We start from the raw sequence: 13460 nt of genomic DNA, 5'->3' as shown, positions 1-13460 counted from the left end.
CAATAAAGTGAGTGCAGCTGCTGTCTTCCCTAATACAACTGTTTCTATTCCACTTCCAACTGAATGCAGTAGCTATACTGCTAAGCTCTATGCAATTAAACTTGTCCTGGAAAATATTTCACTCCTGTCAATTAATAAAAGTATAGTATACCCAGATTCCAAGAGTGCTCTCTCAGCTCTCACAAACACCTCACCTTGCAATCCTTTGGTAAAGCTAATAAGACATGAGCTGATACATCTCCATGAGCAACATCGCACTGTTGTCTTCTCCTGGATCCCAGGTTACAGTGGTATTACTGGAAATGAGCGCGCTGATGATGCTGCAAAGCATCCCTCCAACGAAGCCTTAACAAATGATCTTGTAACCTATCCTGATTATAAACATAAAATACAGAAAATACGTATGGAACAATGGACACTTCTGTGGAAAAAGCAAACACATAATAAACTGTTTCAACTGAAACCTGAGGTCCACTTTGGACCATCTTATTAGACTGGAAACATCCATTCGGAATGCTTTCCTAAAACGCGAACACTTGGTGTCAGTGTTCTTTGACATGGAGAAAGCGTATGACGCAACTTGGAGATTTGGCATCTTAAAAGATCTGCATAGCGTAGGTCTTAGGGGACGACCCCCCATTTTTATTAAAAATATTTAGCCAATCGATCTTTCCAAGTTCGTGTGGGATCCTCACTCTCTCGTTCCTTTAGCCAAGAGGAGGGAGTACCACAGGGATCAGTTTTAAGTGTCACGCTTTTCGCCATCAAAATAAATTCCATCACAGAACAACTACCTCCTACCGTAAACAGTGCCCTCTATGTTGATGACTTTAGCATATTTTGTCAGTCATGCAACATGAGGGTTATTGAAAGAGACAACTGCAAAAATCCATTGATCGCCTCAACTCCTGGGCACTTTCAAATGGCTTCAGGTTCTCGCCGGAGAAGACCGTTTGCGTACACTTTTGTCGTAAGCGTAATCTTCATCCTGAACCTGACTTAAGGCTCGGACAAAATGCTATTCCAGTAGCAGCGGACACAAAATTCTTGGGACTCGTATTTGATGAAAAGTTGACCTTTCTGGATCACATCCGTTAACTCCGCACAAAGTGCACACGCGGGCTTAATATTGTCCTCTCGCTCTCCTCTACATCTTGGGGAGCAGACCGATGCACCCTTCTTCGGCTTTACTGTGCACTTGTGCGATCGAAACTTGATTATGGGTCCCAGGTATATTCTTCAGCCAGAGACAGTGCCCTTCGATGGCTGGACCCTGTCCATCACCAGGCTCTTCGTATCGCTACTGGAGCATATAGAACATCTCCTGTCCAGAGTTTATACGTCGAAGCAAACGAACCACCGTTATCGCTTCGACGTAAGTAGGAGTGGGGTCACTTTGAACCAAACTGACCAGGGGGGCGGCCGCTAGGTGGCGCTGCAGTCGATCTTTCCCTTCGACCCCGCCCACTAGAGGGCGCACCAAGCTGACCAGAGGGCGGCCGCTAGGTGGCGCTGCAGTTGAAACATTGCCCCCTCCCGCTAGGGGGCGCATCGAACTGACCAGGGGGCGCGGTTTACCCCCCGCCCGCTAGAGGGCGCATCGAACTAACCAGGGGGGCGGTTTGCCCCCCGCCCGCTAGAGGGCGCATCGAACTGACCAGGGGGCGCGGTCTACCCCCGCCCGCTAGAGGGCACACCAAACTGACCACGGGGGTGGTGTGTCAACTCTCACCTCCCCACTCCACCAACCCTCCCCTCTCCGCGCAGCGGTCTGCCTCCCTCCCCACCCCGCCGTTAGGTGGCGCTGCCATCGAAACACTTTGAACCGATTTTGTCAGCGGGTGGTGTTCCCCCTTCCCCCATCTTTGCCGCCAGGTGGCGCTTCCATGAAATACTTTCAATAATACTGACGGGGGGTTGTGTTCCACCCTCCCTCTTCTCACCCCCGCCGCTAGGCGGCGGTACCGTCGCACAATGTTAAAACACGCATAGTGTAACATGTCTTATGACGTCATAATCTTTTGTGGTAATTCTTGGAATTCAAAGAGAGGGTTTTGTTCCCCCATGAATTTGAAGGTGTTTTTTTAAATTTTGCTGCTGGTTGGTATATTTTTAAAAGAATTTTAAATGAGAAGACTATTTTAAACAACAGGCAATAAATTAAAGTATTAATGTACAAATCAATGGTATTTTTTTAAGTATTCATGAGCAAATCAATGGTATTATTTGAATATAATTAAAGTATTCATGTACAAATCAATGGTATTTTTTTAAGTATTCATGAGCAAATCAGTGGTATTATTTGAATATAATTAAAGTATTCATGAACAAATCAATGGTATTTTTTAAAGTATTCATGAGCAAATCAGTGGTATTATTTGAATATAATTAAAGTATTCATGAGGAAATCAATGGTATTTTTTAAAGTATTCATGAGCAAATCAAAGGTATTATTTGAATATAAAGTATTCATGAGCAAATCAATGGTATTATTTGAACATAATTAAAGTATTCATTAACAAATCAATGGTAGTATTTTGTCAGTTGAAAGTGATTTTAAATATAACTTTTAAGGAAGACACAGAATTATAATGAACGAAGTCTTTTATTGAACACTGTTAACAAAATTATTTACAAAGGAATCATTATTCTGATAAAATCTTGACACAGCTCTCTTTTCAAGGACAGTCCACAATTCTCCCATTACAAAAAGTATGAAAAGTACTATAAAGGTAAGTATCTTCTGTTCCAGAGTTAGTGTTGTTTTACCTGCAATAAAGAGAACATGTTAGAAGATTATTATAATCCTACTGTGGTGGGGAGCTTTGCTAGTGTTAATGCTTTACAAAAACATACAAAATTACCCAAACATACTGTGAAAGAATGGTTATCGGGACAGCCCACATATGTGAGACACAGACAGCAACGAAGAAATTTTCCTCATAACCAGATGAAAGTTCCTGGTCTTCACCATACATTTCAATGTGATTTAGCCAACATGTCAAATCTTGCTAAAGCAAATAATGGGGTTCATTTTCTTCTCGTGTGTATTGATTGCTTTTCACGATATGGTTGGGTAAGACCATTAAAATCTAAACATTCACAAGAAGTAGTTAAAGCTTTCAAATCTATTTTTAAAGAAGAAGTACCATTTAATATTAATAGTGACCAAGGAAAGGAATTTACTAATAAACAAGTGCGTGCATTATTCAAATCTAAAAATATCCACTTTTACACCACTAGAAGTGAAAAGAAAGCTTCTATGGAAGAAAGATTTATTCGAACATTAAAAGAAAAAATTTATAAAAGGGTTACATATTCAAAAAATGATAAATATATTCATGTGCTGCAAAAATTAGTGAAAACTTATAATGAAACTGTACACAGATCTATTGGTATGGCCCCTGCAGATGTCACTATGCATAATGAAGAAACAATTTATGCTAAATTATATAGACCCCATCCAAAAGTTTCGGAACCCAAGTTTAAAATCGGTGACCATGTTGTTCTTAGTGATGATAGCCATAATTTTCGAAAAGCGTTCAGAGGGAATTGGTCTGAGGAGGTGTTTTTCATAGCTCAAGTAATCAAAAGGCACCCTGTAGTATATAAGGTTAAAGGGAGAGATGGTGAGGTGATAGAAGGGACATTTTATGAACATCAGCTACAGAGAGTCAGTTTTGATAACGAGGTACCAGAAAACGTGTATCTGATTGAAAAAGTACTTGGGAAGCGGACAGTGCGTGGCCAAAGACAGTTACTTGTGAAGTGGCTTGGATACCCAGCATCCTACAATTCTTGGGTACGAAGCAAAGATGTTTTACCTAACCCTACCAAGTAATGCAAGTATGGACATGTATCCCGATAACACCCAATCACGTTTCAAAGTTCAATTACCCCGGGAAATTAATCTGAGTGGGAAGTGGGTGGTGGCACTTTCTGAAATCCATCTACCAGGAGTGTGGAACAATATCACAAAAGGATACGATGAATTTCATGTACTTCGCGATGATTATGACTCTGAACGAATTTTACATGTCCTTTCTTTAAAGTATAAAGATTATCAACATCTTTTAGATGAGTTAAACAGTGTTCATCCCCTTATTTCATTTATAGTACACACAAAGACTGTTGCAAAATATCAATTTTCAGTGAATGTGCATGGAAAAGGTAAAATACAATTGCCCGAGAAACTAGTAAAATTATTTGGACTTCAAAAAGCAGGTGTACGGGGGAAAGGCTGCCGTGTATTTACAGATACATCTGTTGGTGAGAGTGTATTACCTATCAAAGGTCAAATTTCTTTTGCCCCAAGCGCAAGAGATGTTGTTTTTACTCTTGTTACTGGTGGCAGTTACCAGATGTGTGTGCTTCCACATGGAAACTATAAATCAATCTCTAGTATTCTTGATGCAATGTTGAGCGTCTGCCCGAGTTTAAGTGGAAATGTTAATTCAGACGATACCCTGACTTTACATATAACAGAAAACTTTTCATTAGTGTTTCCACAAGATTCCCCAGGTTTAAGTCTTATGCTTGGCTTTCACCAGATTGGTACTAAATTGAGTGGAGCTGTCAGTGGGAAGTACCCTGCAGATATAAAACGGGGTGTCTCAGCGTATTTTGTTTATTCCAACCTGATTCAGGACCAGATTGTAGGTGATACGTGTGCTCCACTGTTACGTGTTGGTCCCTGTATTGAACAGAACACATTTACATACGAAAACCCAGACTATTACCCACTTTTGAGACATAGGTTTCACACCGTGTCCATCAGTATTTGTACAGACAGTGGACAGTTTCTAGAGTTCAGAAGTGGGAAGACTTTAGTGAAGCTGCATTTTCGTAAAGATGAGTGAATACATTGATTACTACACGGTACAAGCGGGAGGTGGTAATGCATTTGCCGGACAACCTTTGCAGCGTGGGTACGGACTTGGTAGCATTTTGCGTTCAGCATTCTCTTTTCTAACACCACTTTTGAAACCCGCTGCCCGTTTTGTGGGTAAGCATGTTTTAAGAGCAGGTCAAAACGTGATTGGTGATGTTTTGGAGGGGGTGCCCCTCAAACGATCCTTTATAAACAGAGCATCGGAAGTCGGTCAGTCCATTTCAAACAAGGTTCTGAACCAGAAAGGAAGAGGGAAGAAGAGGAAGCGCAGAGATATTTTTTAAACATGGAGCTTATGATGTCAGAACTAGATCTATTTCAAAAACCGGCTATTAACCTATCTATCGAACGTTCATCTTATGTGACTTTTCAACCACTAGGCAGTGTGGATAGTGGAGGCCCCATCGAATATTTTATTCCCGGTACTTCAGAAGAATATTTAGATTTTGGAAAAACATTTTTACGTCTGAAAGTTCGTGTTACACATAGTGACGGGAAAGAGATAGATGCCACATCTGTGAGTGTGGTGAACAATTTTTTTCATTCCCTTTTCAGTCAGGTCGATCTGTTTTTACAAGGTAAATTAATCAGTGCATCAGCAGATACTTATCCCTACAGGGCATATTTAGAAAAACTTCTGAATTACGATCGCGGTGCCAAATGTACCCAATTAACAACAGAACTGTACATGAAAGATGACGTTGCGGATGTCAGTGAAATGTTCACCAAGACAGAATGTGGGATGTGTAAACGACAGGATTCAATTGCAAAATCAAGGAGTGTGGAAATTCTAGGGCGCCTACATCTGGATTTGTGTCACCAGGCAAGATATATCGTTAATAATGTGTCACTACGTATTCGTCTAGTGCGAAGTAACCCAGAATTCTGTTTATTGGCCGTCACCACAGACATGAAATGCAGAGTTCATATTCAGGAAGCAACCCTCTTCGTGCACAAAGTAAGATTAAATCCTAAAGTTCTGTTAGCCCACTTGACTGTGCTTGAAAAAAATCCTATTCACTACCCCATAAACAGGGTCCAAGTCAGCTATTACTCGATTCCTAAAGGTATGAGTGATTCTACAAGAGACAACATCTATCTGGGCGACATTCCTTCTCGATTAGTTATAGGTCTAGTTGCAAGTGAAGCATTCAATGGTTCGGTCAGTCCGCAATCCATTCAATTTTGCCCACTTCAATTTATGTTATCTGGTAGTGTCAGCTGATGGTATTCAGCATCCAAGTCAACCTCTGACACCTAATTATAAAGAGGGTCATTACACCAGATCATACCTCACTCTTTTCACATCACTGAACAAGTGGACACGTGATGTGGGTAATGATATTTCCTATAAAGAATACCTAGAAGGTAATGTGTTGTATGGATTTGACCTCTCTCCTGACCATAATGCCGTAGGCGAACACGTCAATACTCATAGACGAGGAAGTGTACGTATCGAACTGAAATTTTCTGTTCACCTACCCGAGAACGTTACAGTGGTGTTGTTCGCAGAGTTTGAAAACATCCTTTCGATCACCAGGGATCGCTCGGTACTTCTGGATTATGAACACTGAACAGATTGAACAGATTTTACAGATGGATGTCTACACACGGAAATTTCCATTGGGAGTGTGTGCACGTGATGAACTACCTACACGGATGCTACCAAAACCGTGTCTCCTTGTAGTCAATACAGATCCCTCACATCTACCTGGGCCCCGGGTGCCAAGCGAATGTGATCGAGCGTTTTCTCTGTGCTTAAAAAGTGATTATATAAAAGCGATTTAAAGTTATATTAAGTTACTGCCCTTAAGAAATTTATTTTTTATATCAGCTACTGTCACAAAAAGTACTTGTACAGAGCAAGAAAGAAAAGCTACCTTTCTTTATTTTTCATACTTCTTTTACTAACACTTAATACTCTACGCTTGGTCACACCGGGCACTGCTCCTGCCTCCTCGTGGCGGGGCCGGAAGTCTTGGCAGAAAAGCTCATCTGCCAAGGACTAAAAGGAGCAAACATGGATCAACATGCCTTTCCGCCTCTCGAGCCGACAAGCTCTCGGCCAGAGTTAGACCCTGACCATAATACGTCGCAACCCAAGAGGTTGAAAACCACTTCCTCAGCGACAAATTGTCCTGCATTTCTTATAATGCACTCTCTTGCAGATCAGCCTCTCAGTAAGCTCTCTCCGTTCCTTATCCAGAAACAACTGGAAAGTTTGGCAGGATCTCCTAAGACAGTCAGGAGATTACAATCAGGCGACCTGCTATTGGAAACAGCGAACAGTAGACATTCAGAGAAACTGCTAAAACTTACAAGTTTTGCTGGAATTCCAGTAAAGGTTTCTCCCCATGCCACCCTAAATACATCTAAGGGTGTTATATCCAGCTGGGATCTATTGAATGTCACGGAGGAGGAGTTAACACAAGAGCTTCAAGATCAAAATGTCACTGCTGTGAAAAGAATTATGGTGAAAAGAGAAAATATACTCACACCTACAAGGAATATTATTCTAACTTTTAACACGCCAAATCTACCACCATCGATAAAAGCAGGCTACCTACTCTGCCGCATTAGACCATATATTCCTAACCCATTGAGATGTTTTAAGTGCCAGAAGTATGGCCACTCTCAAACGGCATGCAGAGGAAACCAGGTTTGTCCTAATTGTGGGTCCGCTGACCACACCCAAACTGACTGCTTGGCAAAAGAAATGACTTGTCCCAACTGTAAGGGAAACCATCCTGCCTACTCAAGGACGTGCGATAGATGGAAAACTGAAAAGCAAATCGTTAAATATAAGATTGAAAATAAAGTGAGCTTTCAGGAAGCACGGAAATTAATTGCTCCCAGTATGAATAAACGTACGTACGCCAATATTACGCAAAAATATCAATCAGTAGCCACTCAAACTGATGTTACAGTCCCTTCTACCACCTCAATCTCTGACTGGGCTCGGACTGTTCTCTCTCAGCAACAGTCCAATGTCCCGAAACAGTTGAACCAGGCAAGTAATACTGCACTTACAGTACCAGCTACAACTTCTTCTCCTTCCCCAGTGATTTCTTCTATACCGAATAATCGCAACTCAAATTTAAAAAAGAATATCCAAGAAACGTCTATGGATACTATTGACTCATCCAGACAGGAAGAACCGATCTTAGAAATATATGCGGAAGAAGAAATGGACACCGGTCGACCATTATTCCCAAAAAAAGATAAACCAAGGCCTGAACGTCACAAGACAGTCACATTAAAAAAACAGTCAGAAGCAGCTTCTTCTACTAAACATCAGTAATGCCTTACATTCTACAATGGAATTGTAGAGGATTTCGTAGCAACCTTAACGATATTCAAGTCTTAATTAACCGCTACTCTCCAGTTGGTTTCTGTCTACAGGAAACCTATCTAACTCCGCAAATTTCCACCAACATAAAGAACTATGTAATCTATCGGCACGATCGTAATAATTCAAATACTGCCCGTGGGGGTGTGGCCATCTTAGTCAGCTCAAATATCCCGACCAAGCAAATTTTTTTGCAAACTACAATTGAAGTTGTCGCCGTACGTTTGATAACCCAGATTGCTTTAACACTGGTATCAGTCTATCTCCCACCAAGTCATACCTTCTCTTACCAAGACCTTGAAAACCTGCTAATGCAACTAGAACCCCCCTGTCTGTCTCTTGGGTGATTTCAATGGCCACAACCCCTTATGGGGATCGACAAAATTAGATATCCATGGCCGCTTAATTGAAACCTTTCTGGATAAGGAAAACCTTACTGTTCTTAATACTGGTGCACCTACTCACATACAACTACCAACTGGACAAACCTCTGCAATCGATCTATCAATATGTTCCCCGATTCTGTATCCAATTATAGAATGGTCTGTTATAGACGATCCCATGGGCAGCGACCATTTTCCGATTATTTGCGACCTGCTCACTGCACAACCACCATTAATCATACCCTGCAGGAAATGGAAGTTCTCTCAAGCCAACTGGGTCAAATTTCAATCAGTTGTCACCCTGGATGAACAATATATACAAACACAGTCGATAGATGAAGCCACAGAGTATATCACTTCACATATAATATCTGCAGCTAAATGTTCGATTCCATTGTCGAATCCCCAATCCCGACGGCACCTTAACTATTGGTGGAATCAAGAATGCACAATAGCTAAGAAGTTAAAAAATAAAGCGTGGAATTTATTTCGTAGATCCCCAACCACAGCTAATCTTATCAATTACAAGAAACTAAGAGCAAAAGCACGTCGCACTCAAAGAGAAGCAAAGAAAAATTCTTGGATTCGGTTTGCATCCACCATAAACAGAAACACTAACTCCAGGTTAATATGGAAGAAAATCAGGCAGATTTCTGGAAAATTTCCAACCACCCCTTCACCAATTCTTTCATGGAATGGGCAAGAACTATCTGCTCCTCAAGACATTGCAAATGCCTTGGCTAAAACTTTTGCCGAAGTTTCTGCGGCATCAAATTATTCTCCGGATTTCCAGAAAATAAAGACCCAGACTGAACAACGAGCCATCAACTTTCGAACTTCAGTTTTCTTTCCATATAATCAGCCTCTGCAATATCATGAACTTATACATGTCATTAAAACAACACGCAACAGTGCCGCTGGACCAGATGGAATCTCTTACATTATGTTACAACACCTTGGTGAGAGAAATTTACAAATACTGCTGGTCTATTATAACCGGATATTTATGGAAAACATTTATCCCAGCTCTTGGCATCATGCCACAGTTCTTGCCTTTTTGAAACCCGGTAAAGATCCTACCAGTCCTAACAGTTATAGACCTATTTCTCTATCCAGTTGCCTCGGTAAATTACTTGAAAAAATGATCCATAATCGCCTTGTTTGGATCATCGAAACGCAACAACTAATTAGCAATAATCAGCATGGCTTTCGAAAGAACAGGTCCTCCTTAGATCTCATGATCAAAGCTGAGTTTGCAATTCGTAATGCCTTTGTGAAAAATGAACATCTTGTTATGGTTTCCATAGACATAGAAAATGCATTTGATACTACCTGGCGTCGTGGCATTCTCAGTGACCTCCATGCTCTAGGTCTACGAGGCAACCTTCCTATATTCATCAGGAACTTTCTCAGGACTCGTTCGTTCCAAGTTCAATACCGCAACTCGCTTTCTATGACATTTTTACAGGAAGAAGGAGTGCCACAAGGGTCCATACTTAGTGCAACCCTGTTTGCCCTAAGAATCGATTCCATCACAAAAGATCTTCCAAATACTGTTGAGACCTACCTTTATGCCGATGATCTCTCTATTTCTTGCCATTCTCTGAATATGAGATCCATTGAACGGCAGCTGCAGATATGTTTAAATAAAGTCCAAAGGTGGGCAGAGTTAAATGGCTATCATCTATCACAGCAGAAAACTGTTGCAATCCACTTTTGTAATCAACGGAAAATGCATACAGATCCCGAACTTCAGATGCAAAACTTTACTGTTCCAGTGACTAACAGCATCAAATTCTTGGGCTTAATCCTTGACAGGAAACTGAATTTCCTTGAGCACATTAAATCTGTGCGTATATCCTGCCTCAAAAAGCTGAACATACTAAGAGCTTTATCTGCCTTGTCTTGGGGAGCAGATCGTACATCTTTGTTGCTCTTATATAGAGCATTGATCAGATCCCGATTGGATTATGGTGCTCCTCTTTATGATTCCGCCCGTAAGAGTACATTGAAATGGCTGGATCCTATACAGCATAGCGCATTGCGGATTGCACTTGGTGCTTTCAGGACATCTCCTACTCATAGCTTGTACATTGAAGCTGATGAGCCCCCCCTTCACCTCCGCAGAAAAACGCTGCTTCTAAAGTATGCAGCCCGAATACAAAATTGTGGTCATCATCCTGTTCAGCCATACCTCTTTAATCCACCACTTCAAAACCTCTATAGAAATAAACCCAGTAAAATAAGACCAGCAGGCTTACGCCTCATTGAGTTAATGCAGAGTTGGAATGTTCAGATTTTCAACAGGCAACATTTAATGAATTACTCCCAACCGCCATGGATTCCGCCTCCTCAGTTATATTTCGATACTTATCTTGACAAATGGGGAAAGAATCGTCTACCAACACTCAATATGAAGCAACTCCATGCAAGCCATATTCAGAAATACGTTGATTTTTTGCCCATATATACTGATGGCTCCAAATCACATTCAGCCGTTGGAGCAGCGGCAGTATTTCCCTCTACTATCATCTCAGCTGCCCTTCCACCTGAGTACAGCAGCTTCTCCGCAGAACTTCATGCAATAAAATTAGCTTTAGAAAACCTGAATCTCAACCCATCTGTAAAATATGTTGTATACACAGACTCTCTCAGCTCAATAACTGCAATGCAAAACTCCTCCTACAAGGCTCATCCTGTGTTAAATCAAATCGGAAGACTCCTATTACAAATTGAAGAACGTCATCAATCAGTGACCTTTTGCTGGATCCCAGCACATTCGGGGATAAAGGGTAACGAACTTGCTGATGAAAATGCTAAAAATCCGTCAACCTTTGATTTAACCTCCAGTCCGGTTCCAGCCTCTGACTACTGTCACATCATACGAACAGCAGGTTTCGCGAAGTGGAAAGAGCTATGGCACACACAAAAGAATAATAAACTCTATCAGTTGAAGCAGGATCCAAAGCATTGGCGCTCTAGCACCAAAACAGTGCGAAGAGAAGAAGTGGTTCTTGCACGGGCACGTATTGGACACACATATCTGACCCACCTCCATCTGCTCAGAGGCGAAGATCCTCCTCAATGTCCATACTGTTCAGAAAATTTAACAGTAAAACATATTCTGATAGACTGCCCTCAATATCAACAGGACAGAACATCCGTCCTCTGTTCCCTGAGAAATCTACGAGAACCAATGACACTGCAACATATTATTGGAGATGATGCAAACATCAACGAGTTTTTCTCTTATCTGAAAATAATTGGACTTTATGATAAATTCTAAAGTATCTCTGTAAACGCAACCAAGCTGTTATGCCTAAATTATGTTTTTAGCTATGCTTAAATTTTGTGTTTAGCATTTTCATGTGAATAGGCGCATTATAGCCACAGCAGCTTATGCGCCATTAAACCCCCATAACACACACACACACACACACACACATCTACCTGGGCAGCACTGGGTTGCCTTATTCCTACAGGAACAATGTGGTGAATACTTTGACAGCTATGGTCGCAAACCAAAAAAGGACTTTGTGAAATTTTTAACTAAACAATATAAAAAATGGACGTATAATGCTACTGTTATCCAACACAAGTTGTCTATAGCCTGTGGTTTACACTGTATTTATTTCCTTACACACAGGTGTCGTGGCTTAACCATGCACCAGATTGTTAATGTGTGTTATTCTCCCGATTTGTGGATGAATGATGTTATTGTAACTGTTGACATAACAGAACATTTATTTCTAAATAAAAATAATTTTAAATAAAAAAAGATGTTTTTTTACTTACATTCGAACCAATTTCAGCTTTCTTGCCCTCAACCGTCTTGGGGAGGGTAGGAAAAAAGATGACTTTTTTATTTTCTTCACAGGAACATCTTCAACAGGTGGGGGTGGGGGTGGTGGCATTTCTTCCGGGTGTACTGATGGTGCAAGCTGTCTTTTTAGACCTAAATAAGTCTGTAAAGTGGTTAAATATTCTCTAACTTTACTTTCAACATCCAAATCTTTCCTTTGAAGAACAGATGACATTTTGTCATCCAAACTTTCAATTTCTTTCTGCTCTGGGGTGTTTAGCAGTGTGAATTTTTTATACAGCTGATTCATTTCCTTATGAGGGATGTGAGCAATGGTACTATTATGCTACCAAGTAGAGGAAACAAAGCACCACCGTGCTGGTGAATAAGTTTTTGCCTTTGTATGAAGGGCACCTGTTTATTTCCTAATAATCTCAAGATTTTCTTTTTCTTGGAGAGCTGTGAATGCTGTTTGCTACTTAGAGGGTATTGCCACAAAGGAGATTTTTACAAATTTCACAAAGAGATGTGATTTGTGCTGGCGTAGTGTGTTTTAGGACAGCTGTGGCTTGTTTTGGAGTGGCTTCAGAAATAAACTTGATGAGGGTTTTGTGCTTTCGGAGTCTAGAAGCCATATGGGTACATAAACAACGTTGGGGGCCTCTTCTGGCAAAATATTACTTCACAGACGGAGCACCTCAGGTGTGTCCTGTTTAAAATCTAGGAGCAAATAAGAATGTGCTCGACTTGTTGCTTCTTTATAAATGTCAATCAGCACACCCGACCGTCCAGGAAAAACTTGTGTGGCAAGATGAGAAAATTGCCGAGAGTCACGTGGGTTTTTGAAAACTATCATATAGTGTGCATTAAGACTGATAGTTCTAAACTGAGTACCCTGACAAAATAAATTTTGTGTTAGCAGAATCACACTTAGACTCCTGTGATGTGACCCTTTTATAAAAATTTCGGCTACTTCGGTATTGTCTTTAGCCTGATGAATTAAATCATCGATAATTAGCAAATTTTCAATACTTG

At 40.8% G+C, this 13460-nt stretch overlaps 2 protein-coding genes across 2 annotated transcripts; both read left to right on the top strand.

Annotated features, from left to right (window-relative positions):
- The first annotated feature begins 3397 nt into the window (after positions 1–3397).
- LOC150084484 (uncharacterized) lies at positions 3398–3841 on the top strand. The gene has a single exon (XM_090376262.1). The coding sequence runs from the start codon at positions 3398–3400 to the stop codon at positions 3839–3841; it is 444 nt and encodes a 147-aa protein (XP_090232388.1).
- A 1336-nt stretch (positions 3842–5177) lies between these two features.
- Positions 5178–6116, top strand: LOC150084483 (uncharacterized protein F54H12.2-like). The gene has a single exon (XM_090376261.1). It carries the CDS (start codon positions 5178–5180, stop codon positions 6114–6116), a length of 939 nt encoding a protein of 312 aa, XP_090232387.1.
- Positions 6117–13460: the final 7344 nt, after the last annotated feature.

Source organism: Mastigoproctus giganteus, chromosome 6 (assembly GCF_048544385.1).
Source record: "Mastigoproctus giganteus isolate SK-2022 chromosome 6, ASM4854438v1, whole genome shotgun sequence".
Taxonomy (NCBI): Eukaryota; Metazoa; Arthropoda; class Arachnida; order Uropygi; family Thelyphonidae; genus Mastigoproctus; species Mastigoproctus giganteus.
Note: the sequence above shows the minus strand (reverse complement) of the source record. Positions and strands in the feature narration are given on the sequence as shown.